Source organism: Gymnogyps californianus, chromosome 15 (assembly GCF_018139145.2).
Source record: "Gymnogyps californianus isolate 813 chromosome 15, ASM1813914v2, whole genome shotgun sequence".
NCBI classification, from domain to species: domain Eukaryota; kingdom Metazoa; phylum Chordata; class Aves; order Accipitriformes; family Cathartidae; genus Gymnogyps; species Gymnogyps californianus.
Window position 1 is genome coordinate 16967535 of NC_059485.1, and position 18447 is coordinate 16985981.

The following is an 18447-nucleotide window of genomic DNA, read 5'->3' on the forward strand; positions in this document are numbered from 1 at the left end:
CAGCATTGATGGAATGGCCTGACCAGCTTTAGTTGGTTACCAGTTTTGCTGCATACCTCATTCAGCTCCCTCAACATTACAGGGGCTTTTTCCATCACCTTTGTGCATCCGGAAAGCTCAGACATTCTGCACAGTAGGTGGAATTTAACTATAATCCTTGAAATCCTGCTTCCAAAGCTGGAGCAGTTCAAGCCACTTTCCAATCTCATGAGACAGAAATTTCCAAAGCTTCGCTTCTGCCCTCATGCTAATACATTCCCAATATGTGTGTATTTTCCTACTTTCTATAAGGTGCTATTATCAAATGCTGGCCACAGGATGCTAGAACGGGAAGCTGGGACAAATCCAGGTCCAAGCGAGAGCTCTACTCCCTGACCACAGAGGCTGGGCTTACTGTGACGGCACTATGTTTGGATACTTGGAAAAGAGCAACTGGACATGCTCCTTTGTAAGTAAAGATCATATTTGCATCATCAGATCCAAAACCTAATCTGAACCCAGCTACAACCAAAAAGTTATGAAGGCAATAGCCAAGGGAGCACAGGTGAGTCTCGCAGATGAGGAAGCCAAACTTGCATAGAATACTTCAAAATCAGGCTGTAACGTGCAGGAAGCTGGTGGTCTCATCTATTTTTCTCTCCTCAGAAATGGCTGAACAATCATTTTGCAAGGCTAGGGGGTTTCCACCTACAGTACTTTCCCACCAAGATGACAGATGGGCTCCAAACACTACAGCCTTCCCCAAGGACCCGCTGCCCACACTGTTCTCTCCCAGGTGCTGCTGAAAACTACTGAGGGATTCCAGTGCGTTTTGTTTTTCCAGACCAGCTGGAGGAGGAAACTAGAAGAATAACATCCCCGCCCTAGTCCCAGGGGTGCTGCTGCTGCCCATCTCATTTCTGACAGATCTCTAATTGCCAGAGGTAGAACTACCTAGAGAGCCAGCGCTTAGGGCAGCCTTTCTAACACAGGAAAACTCATTTTCTTCACATACTAAGTCCAACAAAAAAGCAACCTAGAACACTCAGAGCATCTTGCAGCCACAGAGCTTCCTTAGGATCAACTGTGCTTCCCATGCCCTCTGACTCAGCTTGTCACCATCCACATTATTCACCTAGGAGAAACAGAATACAACCCGGCAACTTGCTCTGGGATACAGCAGGAACTGAGCAGACTGAGAAACAGAAGTCAGCCACATGCCAGCCTGGAAGTGAGGAACTTCTGACAGCACAGCATTGATGCTGCTCCCCTCTACGTGCCCAGCTCTGCTCCAGCATCTCTTGCCTCATCTTAGCATGTCACTACAAGTATCACTTGCCCAGGATACGTGTCTGCAGTATTACCACAACCAGACACAACATGGTGCAGTTATGGATCTTGCAACTGTTTTCAGGGTCCAATTATCATAAGAAGAGATTTTGTTATCAAGGCTTGTGCATACAGCTTGGCTTACCATGTAGGCAGCAGTCAGCTACATCAAACATGCCACTGAAAAGTAGTGGAGCTCAAAGTCTTTATGCAGGATGTATCCTAATCCTTTAAAAGAGCTTGGTCCTACGTGTAAACTAAGGCCAAACAATGGTGCAACAGGGTTTGGACACAGCAGATCTGGTTCTGCAAAGAGATCATGAGGCCCTGGAAAACTGCACAGCAGCAGCCATGATCAACACCTTCCACCCTCAAACATCACAGCCACTGAGGCATGCCCTCTCCCCACACACAGGAAACACCAGCTACAATTAGCTGAGTGACCAGCTCAGGTACAAATGATAATTACAGGCTGCATAGGAGCTGCTGCAAGTAATTATTTGTACTACAATAGCACTCAGGAACCCCAGGGGCCAGGACTCCATTGTGCTAAATATTATATAAATACAAACTAATGACCCATGGAAACGTTTACATATACAAGGACAGGGACAGAGGGGAAAAAAGAAGTCATTTACCTTTTCAAATGCAGCCAGAAGAACGTGGGCATGACCCGTCACCTCAACCACCACTGCAAAAAGACAGCAGTCCTGGTTAAACCTTGAAAACAGCACAAGCATAAAACTACCCCCAGCTGAATTTTAGTCCATTCACAATTTCTAAACTGCCACCTGTTCTATTTTCATCTCCTCTTGCAATTTTAAACTTTTCTTATCTTGTCAGGTTGATTCATCTCACACTCCTGCAGAGCAAGAACAAAACCCTGCTGGGCTCTGTGGTGGGCCCTACACAGACATGCCTTTGTTATCTTGGGTGCTCCAAACTATCCCACTTTGTTTGCAGAGGTTGGAAAGGGAAAGTAAAACAAAGCGCTCAGTGGGATTCTGCTCTCCCCTCAAATTCCTGGTTTTAATTACCTGAATTTATCACAGAGATTAATAAACCCATCTGGTTTAACAGCAATTGGCACCACTTCCAGCCCTGGTACTTATCACTTTATTTCACTCTAATCCAACATGCTTATAAAACACTTATTTCTCATTACCAATTTTGGACACTGAAACATCCCTGTCCAGTTCTCTGCTTTTTTCCTCAAAGACAAACATCACGTCTTCCCTCTTCCAAACTCGAGGCTTCCCTCTTAATCCAATAGCATTGAAAAGGGGCTGTCAGAGGTTTCTGTACTGCATTCATGGCTCCCTCAGCAAATACAGAATAGAGGAAGCCAAGGTACAATCCCAGTCTCTCTGGCTCAAGACTCTAAGGTTCTGTTCAGCTCCAACTAGTTGGACCATTTTGCTTAATTATGTTCAGACTCATCATATGGAAATGGGAGACAGAGGTCGTGGAGGAGTCACCAAGGGAAGGGAAGGCATGTCACCACCTCGCCCTGCCTGGACCAACAAGTACCCAGGCTGTGCTCAGCACATGCAGAAGAGCTGGCAGACGCTCTGCCAGCTCTGTGCCAGAAAGTTAACAGCTGAAGGAAGCAACTCCCATGTTGTCTAAAAGGGAGAGGAGCGCAGCCCAAAGAGCTTCCTTTGGGCCCCCAGAACAGCAGAGACAACAAGAGGAACCATTCACTGGACTCCGGCACAAAGATCATGTCTGGAAACAGCAGTACGTGGGAGAAGAGAATCCATGCCTGCAGATTTGCTGGGTAACTGAGATTGGTCATGGCAACTTGGGTGCCATCAGGAACATAATGGCATGCAGAAGAGAGGGCTAAAACTGGGAATTCATCTGCTGGCTCCCGCCACTGCTAGCCAAGAGCAAGGCTGTTCCAGCTCGCTCAGTAAATGAAATTCAGGTCCCTCCCCGCAGTTTGAATAGCCAAATAAGAGATAACAAGCATTGCTTCCCTTCATATCCTTCGTGGCATTCAAGCAGCATGTGTGGCTGGAGCTGTGTGACCCGTTCTGTGCGGCACCTTCCCTCCCTGAAGGGTTTCTGTACCTTTCCCTGAGAGCAATCCCGCTGGCAGGAATGGGAGAGGGCTAACATTGCAAGCTCACATTCTTCAAGGCATGCAAACATCTCCTGGCAGAATTAAGTCCAAACCAACATCTCGCTGACTGCTATTGTAATTTGCCATTCAATTTTATTTAACACAAGCAGTTACAGGCCAGCTGTAATTTTCCAGGTGCTCCAAACACACAAGGCCAGCTCCTTCCAGTCCCATCAGTTAAAAAAGAACCAAAATACACAACAATTTCCTCAAATCTCACTCAAGTGTCACATATTTTTGTGCTGGTATTCTTTCCAGAAGAGGATTTAAAAGCAATTGCCTTTCCAGGTTATTAAAATAGATGACAGTACACTATTGGCTAAGACTGGGCATGGTATGTGCATAAACGTATGCTTCCCGTGCTGCCTCCGGTTCTATTTTTGGTCCTTCTAGGCATGCCCAACATTAGAAAGTACAAATACCTTGCCAAAAGCTCCATAAACACAGGAATGTGTTTGATATTTATGGTCAAGAAATATACATATATGTCAATTTTACTAACAGTGCCTGAAATCACTAAAAATAGATGCACTTCAGAAGTAATTTCCTTTATGTTGCACTGTACTTTGTTAGTCACACTTTAAATTGGTTCATCCAGTTCTATTTCACTCTGCTTGGAGGACTGTAAAATAATGCAATGAGTTTCTGGGCGCTTTCACATCTACAAAGAAGAAACTGAGCAAGTGAGTGCACTAAACAATGCAATCAACAATGGATTTTATCCTTTCTAATTATTCTCAAATTTTGTACACAATGTTACAAAATGCAGAAGCGAAATGCAGGTCCTGCTGACCACAACAGCCCCCAATTTCAGAGAAAATGCGACTTCCATGTGCCCTTTTCATTGCTGATGCTCAGAATGAGTGCAAACACACGGAGCCCAAAAGCACACACCCCCTAAGGAAAATACTGTGCAAGGTGAGTAACAATCTAAACATTTACTAGACTTCCCTCTCCAAAATGGCAATGTGCTTTAAAAATAATCAACAATATTATTTCTCATCAAAGGTTAGGCTCTTTTATTGTAACCATCCAGCACTCTTCAGAAAAAGCAGGAGAATTATAAACTGCTGAATGAACCTGTATTTGGTTGAACAGTGGCCTGAGCATTTTAAAGCCATTTTTTCTCTGACCATTCCTAGGGGAAGGCCCACCCTACAGTTAGCTACAGCTTTTATGAAGACAACTTACCCCTCAAAGAGGGGGAAAAGACCCACTCCCCTCCTCGCCTTACAAACTGCAAATGCAAAACCCAAAGAGAAAGGAAGTAATTTGCTCCAAATTTGTGCCTGGCATTCGTGGCAGAGCCAGGAGCTCTCCTAAACACTATTCCAACACTAAATACCTGGCCATTTTTCCTGTAAAAAATGGAGGCTATTTTTAAAAGCATGTTTTTATGTAAGAACCCGTGGTGAGCTGGGCCGTTTTAATACAGGGAAGTTAAGGTGAACTCCTGAAATATTTTTATTCTGGAAAGGCTCCCCAAGCCTTTGCTACAAGTAAAATGTTTTCACCATTGCAGAAGGAGGCCTGCCCTGAAGGAGTCAACCTCAAAGAGAGCTAGAAGACCACCAAGGGAGCACATCCCCATGCTTACCATCCCCTTCATCCACCACCGCTCGGATCACCACAGGGAACACGCCACGATCCAAGTCAAAGTTCAGCTGAGGGAAAGAAACGAGATGAGGTTAGACAATTCACACCAGACTTGCCTGAAGACAACGCTTAAGGTAGTGTTAACATCATAGGAATGAAGGCCCCTTCTGACGGGCCCCCAGTCCCTGGTCTCAAAAGGACACGACAGAGCAAGAGGATTTAAAATTCAGGCACCAACTTTCAGAAGGAGTCAACCAGAATAACTACAACATATATACATTGACATGGCACTGAACACCAGCCGTGGCTAGCAAAGCAAAGGATCTCCATTTGAATTTTATATGGTATTTAATTCTCACTAATTCATATATCCTAAAAGTCTCCTGAGTGATTTGTAGCAGGACAAGTTTCTCAAGATATATCTAGTGCCATAGTTTTGCCTGCATATGGTATATACTGCTTATAGCACCGCAGTATGCATTATGCTCCCTACACCACAAAAGAAACCCTGACTCTTGTATGAAGTTCTTGAAGACATAGAGAAAAATCTGTAAAACTTCAAGCTCACACAACACTTTAAGGAAACACCAGACTGATTTCCATCTCTTGGCATGTTAGGAAATTCAGGTCCTTGACCTTCTAATCGGCGAGAGTGAATATTTAAGATCTCACTTGAGTGCAAGGAAAACAGACTCAATTTCTTCCTTTGCCCTGCACTTCATTAAAGCACTTCAAAAGCTCCGTGTCATCTTACAAACACAAGAAAAATGCAACCTTACAAACACTGTCCTATGCCAGGAACGGAAGTGCCTCAGAGACTGGATTTCTTGTGTTTTTTGTTAATTACTGACAGGTTTTTTTGTCTCATCTCTTGCCAAGAGAGAAAAAAATGTCATTTCACCACGGTGCTGCACATAGTCTGTTTTCAGTTTTCCAGTGAAAACTGAGACCCAATTTGAAGTGCCGCAGCACCGTTCAGGTAGCGCTTTGGGGCTTCCCTCACTTCCCCACAGCCCCAACATCATTTGCAGTGTGATTTTCTCCAGCCAGTCCCTCAAAAGATAAACTATCAAGACAGCCATCGGCATTGGCACAAATGGCAACCCAAAACACCCAGACTGGAGGGAAGGTGACTCTCACCGTGAGCCTTAACATAGTTGACGATGGTTCCTCCTCAAACGAATTACAACCTAAATGTTCATCCTGAAATGCACGATACCTGTACACTGGGAGACGATATACCCGGTCAGCCACCAGCCAAGTGTGCTGTAGCCCATTAGCCACATGGCTGCAGCTCTGCCAAGAGCTGCAGGCACATGTTTCAGACTGCAACAGCTCACCAACCTTCCACGGGACGTGCGGGGGAAGAGGGAATTGCAAGTCTGCTGCTCTTCTGTCCATAGCTGCACGCTCCTCGTGCAGGTTGCATGCCTTTGGGGCCACTCAGCTTCTGCAGTGCTTTCTAGAAGCAACTCTTAGCTGTGTAACAAAGCTTTGCCCACACACACACACCTCCGTTCAAATGTGCATACCTGATTCCAAACAGAAAGCATGTGCTGGAAGACCTTATGTTGGTTTATTGACCTAGCTAGTCTTCAAGCCTGAGGGATATTGATTTTCATCCTCTGTATGATGGTTTTACATTTTATTCCTCCTTTAAACTGCCAGAATCTATTCTCTTTCCAAAACAGCAGAGTAACAGAGCGAACACAAAAATCTCATTTAACTTCTCAGTATTTGTTTTAGAAGAGACTCATTGAGCCACTATTTTCCAGCTTGCATTTTTGAACCATTATGGCATGCCACAGAGGGAAAATTCATCGAGGACAATTGATTAAAATTGCTGAAAGAAGCTGATGGTTTTGCTTTGCTTCCTGCTCTGATTTATTACTGTACGACAACAGTTACTGTTTGTCCATTTGAAGGGAAAGTCACATCATAGAATTGTGGTTGCTTTACGATATAAACTTGTGCATTCTCAAACAAAAGGCCTCTTTAAGGGTCCATTTCACATTCATTTTTAGGGACCCGAAAACAACTGTCTCAACACAAGCCATACACTATAACTTGCAAGCAAACCAGTGTATTACGAAGACAAAGTAAACTTTTATAAAGCTTTCCACATAACAACCCAACATAACATTATTTTCCCTTCTGTTGGCCAGCCAAGAACTACATCATATGCGAGTATTACACTGAGCAAAAATATGAAATAAATCTGGGTTTTTTGGACAACGCCAATAACAAAGCTGGAAAGCAATCTGAAGCATGCAATTGTACACAGCTGAGTGATAACACTCTGCCAGCTGTCTCAGATAAAAATTTCAGTGGCCAGCTAAGAAGGCTTAGCCATATGCATTTTACTGGACTTGAGAGGACAAGGACTGATATGTACACAGAACTGAAATGGGAGAAGAAACTCTGCTGAATCACAGTGCTTGTTCCACATTTTCTCCACAACCAGAGCTCCTAGTAACACGAATGAAAAAAGAAGAGACAGAGGATGCAGCAGAATCAAGCAAAGGGAGCTAGAAGCTTACTTTTCCGCAGCATCTCTCCCTTTAAGCTGTCAAAGGGACATGACTTTAGTACTCGAGTTAAAACCTTGCTGGCAGGAACAGAAGTGAAAATTAAGCTTCTCAATTCTTTAAGAAGAAAGAGATCTGAGCTCCTACTTTCCAGCTCTCTCAGACGACAGAAGGGATTGAAAAGCAGCTCTTCCAGGCTTTTGTAGGCTGAACTTGTGAAATCATATATTGGCAGAGAAGCCAAGACATCAGGAGACCAGACTCTGCAGGCTCTTGGTAACCGCCACGGCATTTGTTAAGGCACGGGACTGATTATAGTTAGAACTGTAACTTCAAGACAATAGCTATTCAATCTTTTCAAAATACATGAAAGATTACTTTTTTCCTTTTTTTTTTGGTTGCTTCTTTTTTCTCTCTCTTTTTTTTTTTTTTTTTAAGAGGTAGAGTTATCTACGAGGGTTCACACACACAATACCCTTATACAGGCTTGGGTCAGGAAATGAACACTGTACCAGTGTTGACCTGGGAGAGGGGTCCACAGGAACAAATATATTAGCAGTAGCTACAGACCGACTCCTCTGCATCAGAAATCTCTTATGGCAATTCTGCACAGAGCAGCGGAAAGACCAAGGCCCCCCTGCCCTGTGTGACGTGCAGGGGAAACCCTTGGGCCAAAGCTCAGAGGCTCAAGAAGCAGAGTTACTGCCTGGGTTAGAATTTTGCAAAGATACCAAAATTAATAGGATTCCACAGATCTTGCTACGTAGTAAAAGCCACAGAGCTTAATTAAAACCAAGCCCTCATCTGTTTGCAGTTATGGGTTAAACTAAAAGGAGGAAGGCATTCCCTTATTCACCATTAACGCACCAGTGTGAATCTGCCCCAGAAGGGAGAGTATCCCCCCACAACACTGCTGCTACAGTTTATAATGCAGGATGTGGCCCTTAGAACAGGACTCTTCTAGAGCAGGGGTCTCCAAACTATTTTGACTATTCATCACATCAGTAAAAAATTTTGAGCATGTACTCCCAATATATGTATATTTATTACTTATAAGATATATACATGTACTACTGAAGTTCTTCCCGCACCCCCAATAAATTGTCTTGCATGCACCCGACCTTGGAGACCACTGTTCTAAAGGGCCAGCCAAAAAAACGAAAACAAAAACCAAAAAACCACCAAAACAGAGAGATCAAGACAGACGTTTGTTCCCACAAGCTCTTTGGCTGGCAGGGAGAGGAAGGCTGAGGAGTGGCGGGTTCCTCCAGGAAGGGCTCCAGTGCCAGTCTCTCCAGTTTGCCTCCTACACCCAATGTTGGGATGCCAGCTGATCAGCGATATCAAAAGTCGCTTCTTTGGGTTCCTTCCCTGTTTGCCTGATCTACCTGCCCAGTTTCCGTACAGTGTCCACACCTGCTCCTCCCAGGGCCCCATTCGTCTCATACCCACAAAACATGCCATGGCAGCTCGAGAGGGTGTCTTCCAGCCATAACTTCATGGCACTAAATGGAGTCCAGTGCTTCTGGGACAACAGGATTGTGGAAAGAAGGGGACACTGAGCAGAGACTTACCTCATCATCCTTCCAGTCTGAGAAATCAATCTTGAAGGAAGGCAGGGAGAATTGCTGGCTTACCCCTCTCTTGTAATGAACCGTCTCCGACTGCAGAGAGGGATTCTTTGTGCTGTATCTGAAGAAAGGGTGGAAAAAGAAAACTTGCTGTAACAAATGATTGCTCTCTGCTAGGCTCTCATTCATTCAAGCCTGTCCGCCCTTCAGGAATCACAAGTGGCAGCTCTAAGAGGCAGAGCTGGCAGGGGCTGGCAGACATTCAGTGGGGATACAAAAAGGGAAGGGAAAGGTCAAAGCAAGAAGGTGAGCACAGGGAAGGGAAAGCAGCGCAGACAGGCAAGGTCTGATTGGATCCATACTGACCTGCCTGGAAACACTGGCTGTCAGAGGAGTACAGTGGGGCGCAGCAGCCTGGCAAAGGCTAGCTCACTAAATCCAGGGCCTAGGCAACACTGGCTTTTAGCCCAGCACACAGTCTTATTTTCTGCAGGAAACCCAGGAAGAACGAGCAATGATCTAATAGTGGCAACACACAACCCAACACAGTGCTGAAAGCTCTCCCATGCCTCCGCGGGACAGCTCTGCGGTGAGAAACGCTGCTTGGCTTGCCATCATCCTGGTAAGCAAGAACCATTCCAATTCACTCCTCTGTTCCTCATGTGCTTGCCCAGAGGCGTTGCAGGGCTACCAACGCCACCAGAGAGACACCAACCAGTCCTCCACACCAGCCACCTAGAGATGAGTCACAATTCTTCCACTGTCTCGAGGCCCAGCAGCGAAACACCAGCACTGCCAGGCTGGGCTGAACATCTCTGGAATGGGACCATAGCTATCATCTACCATCTTCTGCAGCCAGAGCCCACCCAGTGCTGCCTGCCCCAAGAGAGACATTTCACTGCCCACTGACCATCACTACGGACGGTGTGATTCACAGTGGGCTTCAGTGGCAAAATAGGATCAAGAAGTTTTCACCACTTTCTGGAGGGTGATTTCTGAGCTGGACATGCGCAGCCTTTTGCTATGCCAATTCTGGCACAGGAGAGGAGGCAGTGAACTGCAAAGCAAGGTGGGAACATCTGAAGCTGTTTTTACCACCAAAGCCTTTGCTGTCGAGCTACCAACCGTGTGTTCAGAGCATGCTGACAAACCAGAGAGGAAGTGAGAGATCCCTTGCCCAAAAGGCTTACACTGCAGAAACAACAACCTCCCTCGGCACAGTGACGAGACAGGTCTAGCTCCAGCCCTACAAAAAAGACTTTAACAGCCAGTCACAGTAATGGGATGTTATCTCTTCTGCACACTAACCATCACTTCCTAAGCAGAGCTTCACATGGTGAGACTGCGAGAGTGCTGGCCTCCAGCCACTGCACACTGAACAGCAACAAGGTCGAAGCCTTGTTGACTGTTAAAACTTGATTGCCACTGTTCTTGATCGACCACACAGCCTGAGGACAGGCTCCAGGGACAAGTGTCACATTAGCACCAGGAACTCTAGGCTGAGTTTTTTCTTAATTCAACTTGGGATATCACACAGGATCCCCTGACCAACCAGCTCCTCAGATTTTGCTGATTCCATTTCTCAAAGAATAACATGGGCAGTACTACTGCCAGCCCTGTGAAGGAGGCAACACCAGAGATTGAGGCATTTGATGTGGCCGATTCAGTACAGAGCCCTGTCAAGCAAGCAGAGTGTGCACAGAGGCAAAGAAAAGAGAACTCTTGCTTGAAAAACAGGATTCTATACTTTTGAGGACATTCAGCTGTTCTGAAACGCAGACACAGCTTACAAATCACCAGGTACGTAAGCAAAGGTTAGAAAGCTCCAAGTTCCTTCAGCCTAACTACGCTTCATGGAGGAGCGCAGCACACCAGAAGGGGACGGCAATACAAAGCTTTTCTACATCTGAGGTAACGCCTTCTGGTTTCTGTAAGCAAGGAGCAAGAGGGCTGGGCAGCTCACTTCCAGAGGGGGTGAAGCAAAAACCGTGGGAAAAGCCCATGGGGCAGAGTCAACCAAGAACTGCAGAACTGAGCATCACACCAGAGATGTGAAGACTGGGCTGGAGGGTGGCAGAGGTGATTAGAGAGGACATGCCTGAACCTTAAAACTCAGCTTTAAGCGATGTTGTGGAAACTTACACTCAAGAGCTATAGCTCTGGCAGCTACCTGCTCCCAGAGTGCAAGAGCCCACAGAGACAGCGGGCTGCCCTCCAGGGCTCAGGCCAGCCAGCACTGTAACACAGAGCCTTAAAGCACGATGATTAGGATGCATTTTGCAGCTGAAGGTACAAGAACCTGGATACCAGAAGATGATGAATATTTATTAATTCCTCTCAAACCCCAGGAGGGAAAACCAGGCTCCCCACTGGAATGAACTGCTGCCTTTCTCTGGAAAGCTAGTGTAGTTCCTGCACCCTCTGAAGATCCAGAAGGCTTATCAAGTTTCACAAGATCCACATTAAATTCTGGAAGGCCGTGATGAAGGCCAGGTTCACCACGTGCACTCCGCTCTTCCTGCCAAGGCAGGTGCATTACGTTATTTATGACAATACCTTACCCTCAAAGACCATTCTGCACTGTGCTGAAATTGTGCTGCTTTACTAGAAGGTCTCACTCCATCCTTTGCATTTAAAGCATGGTGTGGGAGAGATCAGAATGACAGGTCTTTTATGTGTGAATTACAGAGCGAGCAATTGAGTGAAGTTTTATTTACTGAGTTGTCAAGCACAATGAATAGGGCAAGCCTGTATCTAGCTCCTTTTGTGGCGCTCTCAAAGCTTTCCAGCTCTGCAGAGAGGCACAATTCTCCCTCTACAGCTGGGAAAGCAGGGGATGGAAGAGTGACTTATCTAAGGTGACAGCAAGTCAGGAACCTACTGGAAATGAAGTGCAGAGGAGAGAGTGGAGGTCAGAGACTCCCTGGATGACATGCACCACAGCAGCCCTGGGAAAGGGGTGTAAACATGCTGATGATGAGTGCCAGGAAGGCCGGAGGACCTGCACTTACAGCACCAGAAGCCCAAACCAGTCTACAACAGGAAAACAAGTAACGCTGTTCCAAGGAGGATACAGTAGAACAATACTCACAGAGACTTGTTGCTCTCACCACCCCTGAGAAAAGAAATAAACCAAGTACATAGATTTTCTGAGCTGAAAAATATGACAAAAATATCAGGCGGCTTCCCCAAGTGAACCAAGTGAGCTTTATGCCTCGGACTGCGTGACTGCCTAGCCCCCATTGCCAAAATGCATGTCAGACTTGGATCTGAACACCCAGAAAACGCTGGAGACCTCCAGACAGCAGCCAGTGCTGAGGCTGCCGAGCACCAGTGGGCCAAGAGCCTGGTGAGTTCCCTGGAAGTGCTGGTGACCCCAGATTGCCACAGAGATCAGTCATCTTTCTAAGGTGATGCACAGGATCCACTGCACAAGTACATGCTCCTTGTGCTGCACGGGAGGACAACTTGGCAAGCTGTTACAAAGCAAGCATCCTGCATGTTAGTGTCTGAGTGGTCTCTACCCATCTCCAGCCCTTTTGGACAGCATCTGCTGTATTCATAAGTCTTCTATTCCCTGCCTGTGCTGCTGTGTTGCTTACAGCAAACAATAGTGGAGAAGCTCTGTGGAGCTGTGGAGATGTGCTACAGAAAAAGAGAGCATGTATTAAGAATAAAGGATAGCAGAAAAGCAACACGCTGCCTCTCCCTGCATAAAGGCTGAAATCTGAATATTTGGGCTACTATTTCTCAGACTGCACGGGGCCCGGTCTCCATCCAGACGGGAGGTCTAACAAAACCACCTTGCGATCACTAGCAACTCAGGACAATGGAGGAGTGGGGTCTGTCCTATTAGGTCAGGACCAAACAGAAAACCCCGGTCACATTTTTTTTAAAACCTGTTTGTTTGCTCAGGTACCCCTGACAGCATGAGAATCACCAGCAACACAAGGTACCACACTGCTAACTGCAGCAGCAGCCCCCATCTCTGTCTTCAGGATTCATGCAGCCCATCTCCTCCTGTAAGCTCTTTGACACACCTTTACTCCCACAAAGCGAAGCTTACACTCCACACCGACTCCTTCCTCCCCCATGTCAAACCCTTCCATCCCCCAAAACCAGCGGTGTATCGGAGAACCGGCAGATGAGAAGCCCTGTGACTACATCACAGTGATTTTTGACAGAACAGGAAACAAATTAAAATTATTCCCCAGTCTCACTCCTCCACCATCAGCTGAGAACTCGCTGCCCGCACGGAGAAACTCAGCCTGTGGCTCACGCAGGCTTCTCCCTGTACACAGTCCAGACTTGCTACCAGGCACCGGCAGACCTTGGGTAGCTCCCTAAGCCACCAGTGGCACGCTAGTGTTTGGGAACCTCTGGCTAAGCAGAGTTAAACTTCTGTTGCTACATGCTCTGGAGACACAACACGAATGTGGGGGGGGGGTTTCCCCCTCTCGCTCATCCCTGATCAGCGCCTGGGGAAGTTCTCAGCAGGTCACCAATTCCAACTCGTGCAGACTTCTTCATTGCTGTGTTCCTCGCGCTCAGCTCTGCCTGGCACTGGGGCTGCCTCGGACAGTCAAAAGACAGTTCCTGTTACCACAAGCACGCTGGGACCCCTGACTGAGAAGCACCAAGCGAGGATCCTAGCCAGCTTGCCTCAGAGTTACGCAGAGCACTGTTCAGACCCCATGCCTCAGAGAAAAGCAGGATGCATGTGGCAACGTTGCCCCAAGGTACCGTTTTTGACTAGTAACAGCTGAGAGACAGTCTGCACTTTGAAGAGCCTGTGGACAAAATAAGAGTCCTCTTTCTTTAGTAACAGCTACGCATGTCGCAGGGCAATTTGCAGTGAACCGAGAACAAGGCAGAGTTACGGAAGGCAGAGTTACACGAGAGCTTTAGAGGGCACTCAGGAACCAATTCTTCCACTGCTGCAGGCTGTGACTGCCTGACAGGCTCCACGTCCTCTTACAGATGATGACGAGGGAGCCAGTCATGTTCTGCTGGTGTTTAAAGGGGCCAGGAGTTGATGTGGAGCAAGCACGCTGGCCCCCTCTCTCTCCCACCGGCACACTCCCCTTTCATTTTGGGCCGGGATCTCACAGGTCAGCTTTCGGTGAAGAGGGAAGTTGAACAAGTGTCTCAACTCAAAGTGATTTTTATTGATAAAAGAAACACTACCAAAATATAAGACGACCATAGCCCTGGGTCTCAGTCAGAGTTAGGCAAGATCCAGCCCGGAGAGGCTCCCACACAGAGTCTGGAGGTTAACCGGGTGCTAAGTTGGTGCACTGCAGTCCCTGCCAGTCTCCTCCTCCCCTCCTGCTTCCTCCCAGGACTGAGTTTCCACTCCAGGCCAGGAGGAAACAAACACCTTACCACGCAGCTGAAACCCTGCCGCCCATATCCCACTCCAGCACCTGCAGAGGTCTGCCTTCAGCTGCTGAACTTACTGGTGAGAGCACCGCGCTCAGGGCTCCAGCCAGGCTTCAAAGCTGGCAGCTTACACAACAGCTACACAGAGAGGCACAAAGGCCAGAACTCTCATTGAAGACAGAGGGTGTTTCTGCTCGGTGAAATCTATAGAATTTAGCTCTCCAGCCTGTGAACTTTGCACACTACAGCATTCCCTTGGGGACCGGTGTCTGCCTGGATCAAAGCAGGCTTCGGCTATAAAGGCTTGCGCCCAGCAAAAAACAGCACTCGCCTCTGATTTCTTCACACAGAAGAAATCTCTCTGCACAAAGAATTCATATTAATCACCACAGTCCACAGCCAAGAGCAGCAAGAGCACCTTTCAAAGGCCCTGAATAGACAGAGGCTATTAAATAACCAAAGGAATATCTGAGTGCCTCTCTCTCTCCTACGCAAGCTTTAGTGAAAACAGCCATGCGCTGAGCTACCCGTTTCAGTTGGATTTCATTTTGTGAACCAACTATTCAAACTTCCACATGCAGACAGAATATATAATCATTGCAGTGTCACGTCCACCATCAGCTTAAAAGACTGCGGTAGGATGTTTGCAATGAGTGTAGCAGGCATTGCAAAATAAACAAGGAAATGAGATTTAAAAAAAAAAAAAAATATATATATCCAGTACACCCGTTTGTGCATCAGCAACACAAACAGCACAGCCCTGAAAAAGGGCAAGGATTGCAGAGCTAGACTGACCTATTTTCATTGTGTTTTCTCTTTATAATGAGAAAACAGAGCTTGGCAACATTACTAGGATACGGAAGAGAACCTTTTCTGTCCAAAGAGGAAGATCTTTTTCATAAGAATGGGCTGCAAAACTCAAACCTCTCATGTCTATTTATCATCAGCTCCTGATCTGCCTGGATTGCTCATGTCTTTAGAGCTGGCTGTTTTAAGTGCTTCCAGCTACAGGGCTGGTTTGACTTCTTCCCCTGAGGAAACAACCGCTGCTGTCATGTTTTAACTACACAATCCTTCCTGCTAGTCAGCAGGATAGCTACAGCTGGAAAAGTCCCGGGGGCCCTCCCAGGAACAGGCTAAGATTGTGCACATCAAGGCTTTTGCCAGAAAAGGAAAGGACGCATTCGTAGAGCACACACAAAAGGAGAATATGAGCATTTCTGCAGCCTGCTCCAAAAAACATACCACTCTCCTAAACAAAAGACATCTAAGGGTACGAACGCGTGAACCAGTTTGCAGGAGAAGGCAGGCTACGAACTGGGAGTCCTTCAGCTATTCCCTAGGAGCTGCTACGGAGTACTGCCAGCCCTGCAATGGAAATGCAAGGAGGAGTACCCTCTCATTTATCTGGGGGGAAATTACATGCTTATGGGCAATCACTAGCGAGTAGTCGATGTACAGCTCGCACACCTGCATGTTTGTGCCTCCTATATGCTAAGCCAGAGATTCTCATGCCATTTAGATAGGGCCCATCCTGGTCACCACCTTTTCGCCGAGACGGCTGAACCCTTCCTTGCTGCACATGCCAATCGCCTCTACCGCAGGCACGGAGCTGCCTCTCTGACTAGCTGGTCTTAAAACCCAGTTAGCATCACGGATTCTGACAGCAAATTTCTCTTCGTTTGTAGGACATTTTTGAAGCTGACAGGTACTGCTGTGCCTCAGCGACACTAAGCAATGCAAGGCTTGTCCTCACAGGTGAGCAGTCAAGCTGTTACAATGGTTTCCCCAACCAGGGTCTTCCCTGCTTTCTACCCAGCTGCTGGGAAGCTGAAGCCAAAGAAAAGGACAAACTGAGAAATATCGCTCTCTCCAAGCCAGCCAGATCACAGACCAACTCCCTGAGAGCACACTCACCACTAACCAAAGATGAGAGTGGATCCTCGGGGAAGACGCTGTGCTAAAGCTCATTGGGGGGGCGGCCACAGGAAACAGAAGCACAGCGGAACAGTTTGACAATTTCCAAAACCCAAGAAAATGGACACAACCAGAAAAATAAATAAAACTGAGGATATTGGGGGTCTTGTTCAGAGGCAGGTCACCGCTAATTCCATGCCATTAAAGAGACTCTGGACATAGGCAGATCTGGTCTCTGCTACCCTTGGGGTACTGCACCTGCTGGTCCTCTGAGAACTAATGTATTTTACTCTAAAGAGTCTTTAGGCTCACCACAAAGTAACCGGGCAAAAGATATTCAGAAGGTGAGAGCAGCAGTCCCCTCTAGATTTAAACTAATTTCCATTTCATCCAAGGGGCTTCTACAGATATCTGCAGTAGCACCAGAAAGTGCTGCGTACCTTCCCCTGGGCATGAGACAGCAGAGGTGAAGACACCTCTATAATCGCCAACAGCCACACATTCGCGTTCTCCAGACTTTACTGGTCAGCTGCGGTCCCACAGCAGTGAGAATACAGCTCCCCGTGAAACTCAAGAGTTCAACGGTTCAGGACAAGAGGCAGGCAGCAGTTGGGAGCTACGTGTTCCCAAGATCTTGGCTGGGAAACGGTACAGCTGAGCATATCTCTCAGCACGATTACCTGGGAAAGTCTGCTGAACACTCCTTTGAGACAGGTTAGGACAGGCAGCACACACTGATAAAGCTACCAGCTTTTAAACAGAGCCCAAACAACTCCAGGAGGAAGCTTCCTGGCTTGCAGAGAGAAAGGCTTCCCTTTGGTCACGGAGACCAGCTAATCCTGAAGGCAGGCCCACGACACACAGCACGTTGTGGCTCTCAGATGAGCAGAGGCTCTACAACAAGCAAGGCCTCTGCACAGGGAGAGCCACCTTCCCTCCCCTCCCTCTTCTCACCCCAAATTGTATGAACATAACAACGTTCCTAGCAGGAGTTTCACATGAGCAGGAGCGCTGATACTATCAGGATCAGTGGTTGTTTCAGCAGAGAAGCAAGAATAACTTGTTTAGCGCTTCTAAGGAGCCATGCTGCAGGCTGGGGACTAGGAGAAAATTTCTGCTTTTGACAAGGGTCCAGAAAGTTTCTCCCATTTTAGGATTCAGCATCAATTTAGGAGAGTGGAAAAAAAAAAAGTTTTAAAGAGCATCTTCTTCCCAATCAAGTGCTGGACACAGCAATAGAAAAGTTTTGAATTTATACATAGTGCAGCTTTTGCACATGCTTGTTCCTTGAATGTAGCTGTTAGCACCAAAAGAAATTGAGAAAAAGGAAAACTACCAGCCCAGGCAGGGGGAAGCGGCATTCCTATTAATGCACTAAAAATGTACTCGCTCCACTTAGAGCTCTAAGAATGCAGCCCAGATTTTTTTTTTTCCCACTAGAATTTGAAAAGAATAAATCAAAGTAATTATAGCACTGCCCTTTCAGAATTGCTTTGCAAAGCTGAAATCAGAGCTTCAAAAGGTTTTTACTAGCAGCCAGCAAATCCAGAGAAGCAGAGATGCCTACTTCGGGCAGCTGCACTAGCCCCAAGACGTGCTTCACGAGCCACTTCCACATGGAAAAATAGCCTGGGTTGAATTAAAGCAGCTTATAAAGTCTATATTTGTATCTCACTTCCCCCAGCCCTTATTACCTACACATCTGCATGAAATCAGGATCATGCCTTCCAAAAGGTTCCCTGGCTTCTGGTGCAGCCCCCCACACCCCACACTTATATACCATTTATTGTCCAAGAACTCCAGAGCAGAGACAGACAGTTCATCACTCCTGTACTATGGGGAAATTAAAGTATGATTTGTTAAATAAAAGGCCAGCAGTGGAAGCAAGAGCTGAATCCGAGCGCTTTGACTTTCGATGTAAAGGTTTAGTGCACTGGGGACTGCTGCCACCCTAGCAGGGCAGCACAGTATTGCTAGCTAGATTTTGTTAGCGAGGTAACGACTGCTGACTACTGAT

General features: G+C 46.8%; 1 protein-coding gene across 3 annotated transcripts in view; it reads right to left on the reverse strand.

Annotated features, from left to right (window-relative positions):
• MGRN1 (mahogunin ring finger 1) overlaps nucleotides 1-18447 on the reverse strand; it is a 57007-nt gene that overhangs the window by 17995 nt on the left and 20565 nt on the right. For all 3 annotated transcript variants that reach the window (XM_050906235.1, XM_050906234.1, XM_050906236.1), the window contains exons 5-7: nucleotides 9135-9252; nucleotides 5034-5100; nucleotides 1947-1999 (exon numbers count right to left, since the gene is read on the reverse strand). In XM_050906235.1, the coding sequence (XP_050762192.1) occupies nucleotides 1947-1999; nucleotides 5034-5100; nucleotides 9135-9252 (238 nt within the window). The remainder of the gene's footprint in view (nucleotides 1-1946; nucleotides 2000-5033; nucleotides 5101-9134; nucleotides 9253-18447) is intronic.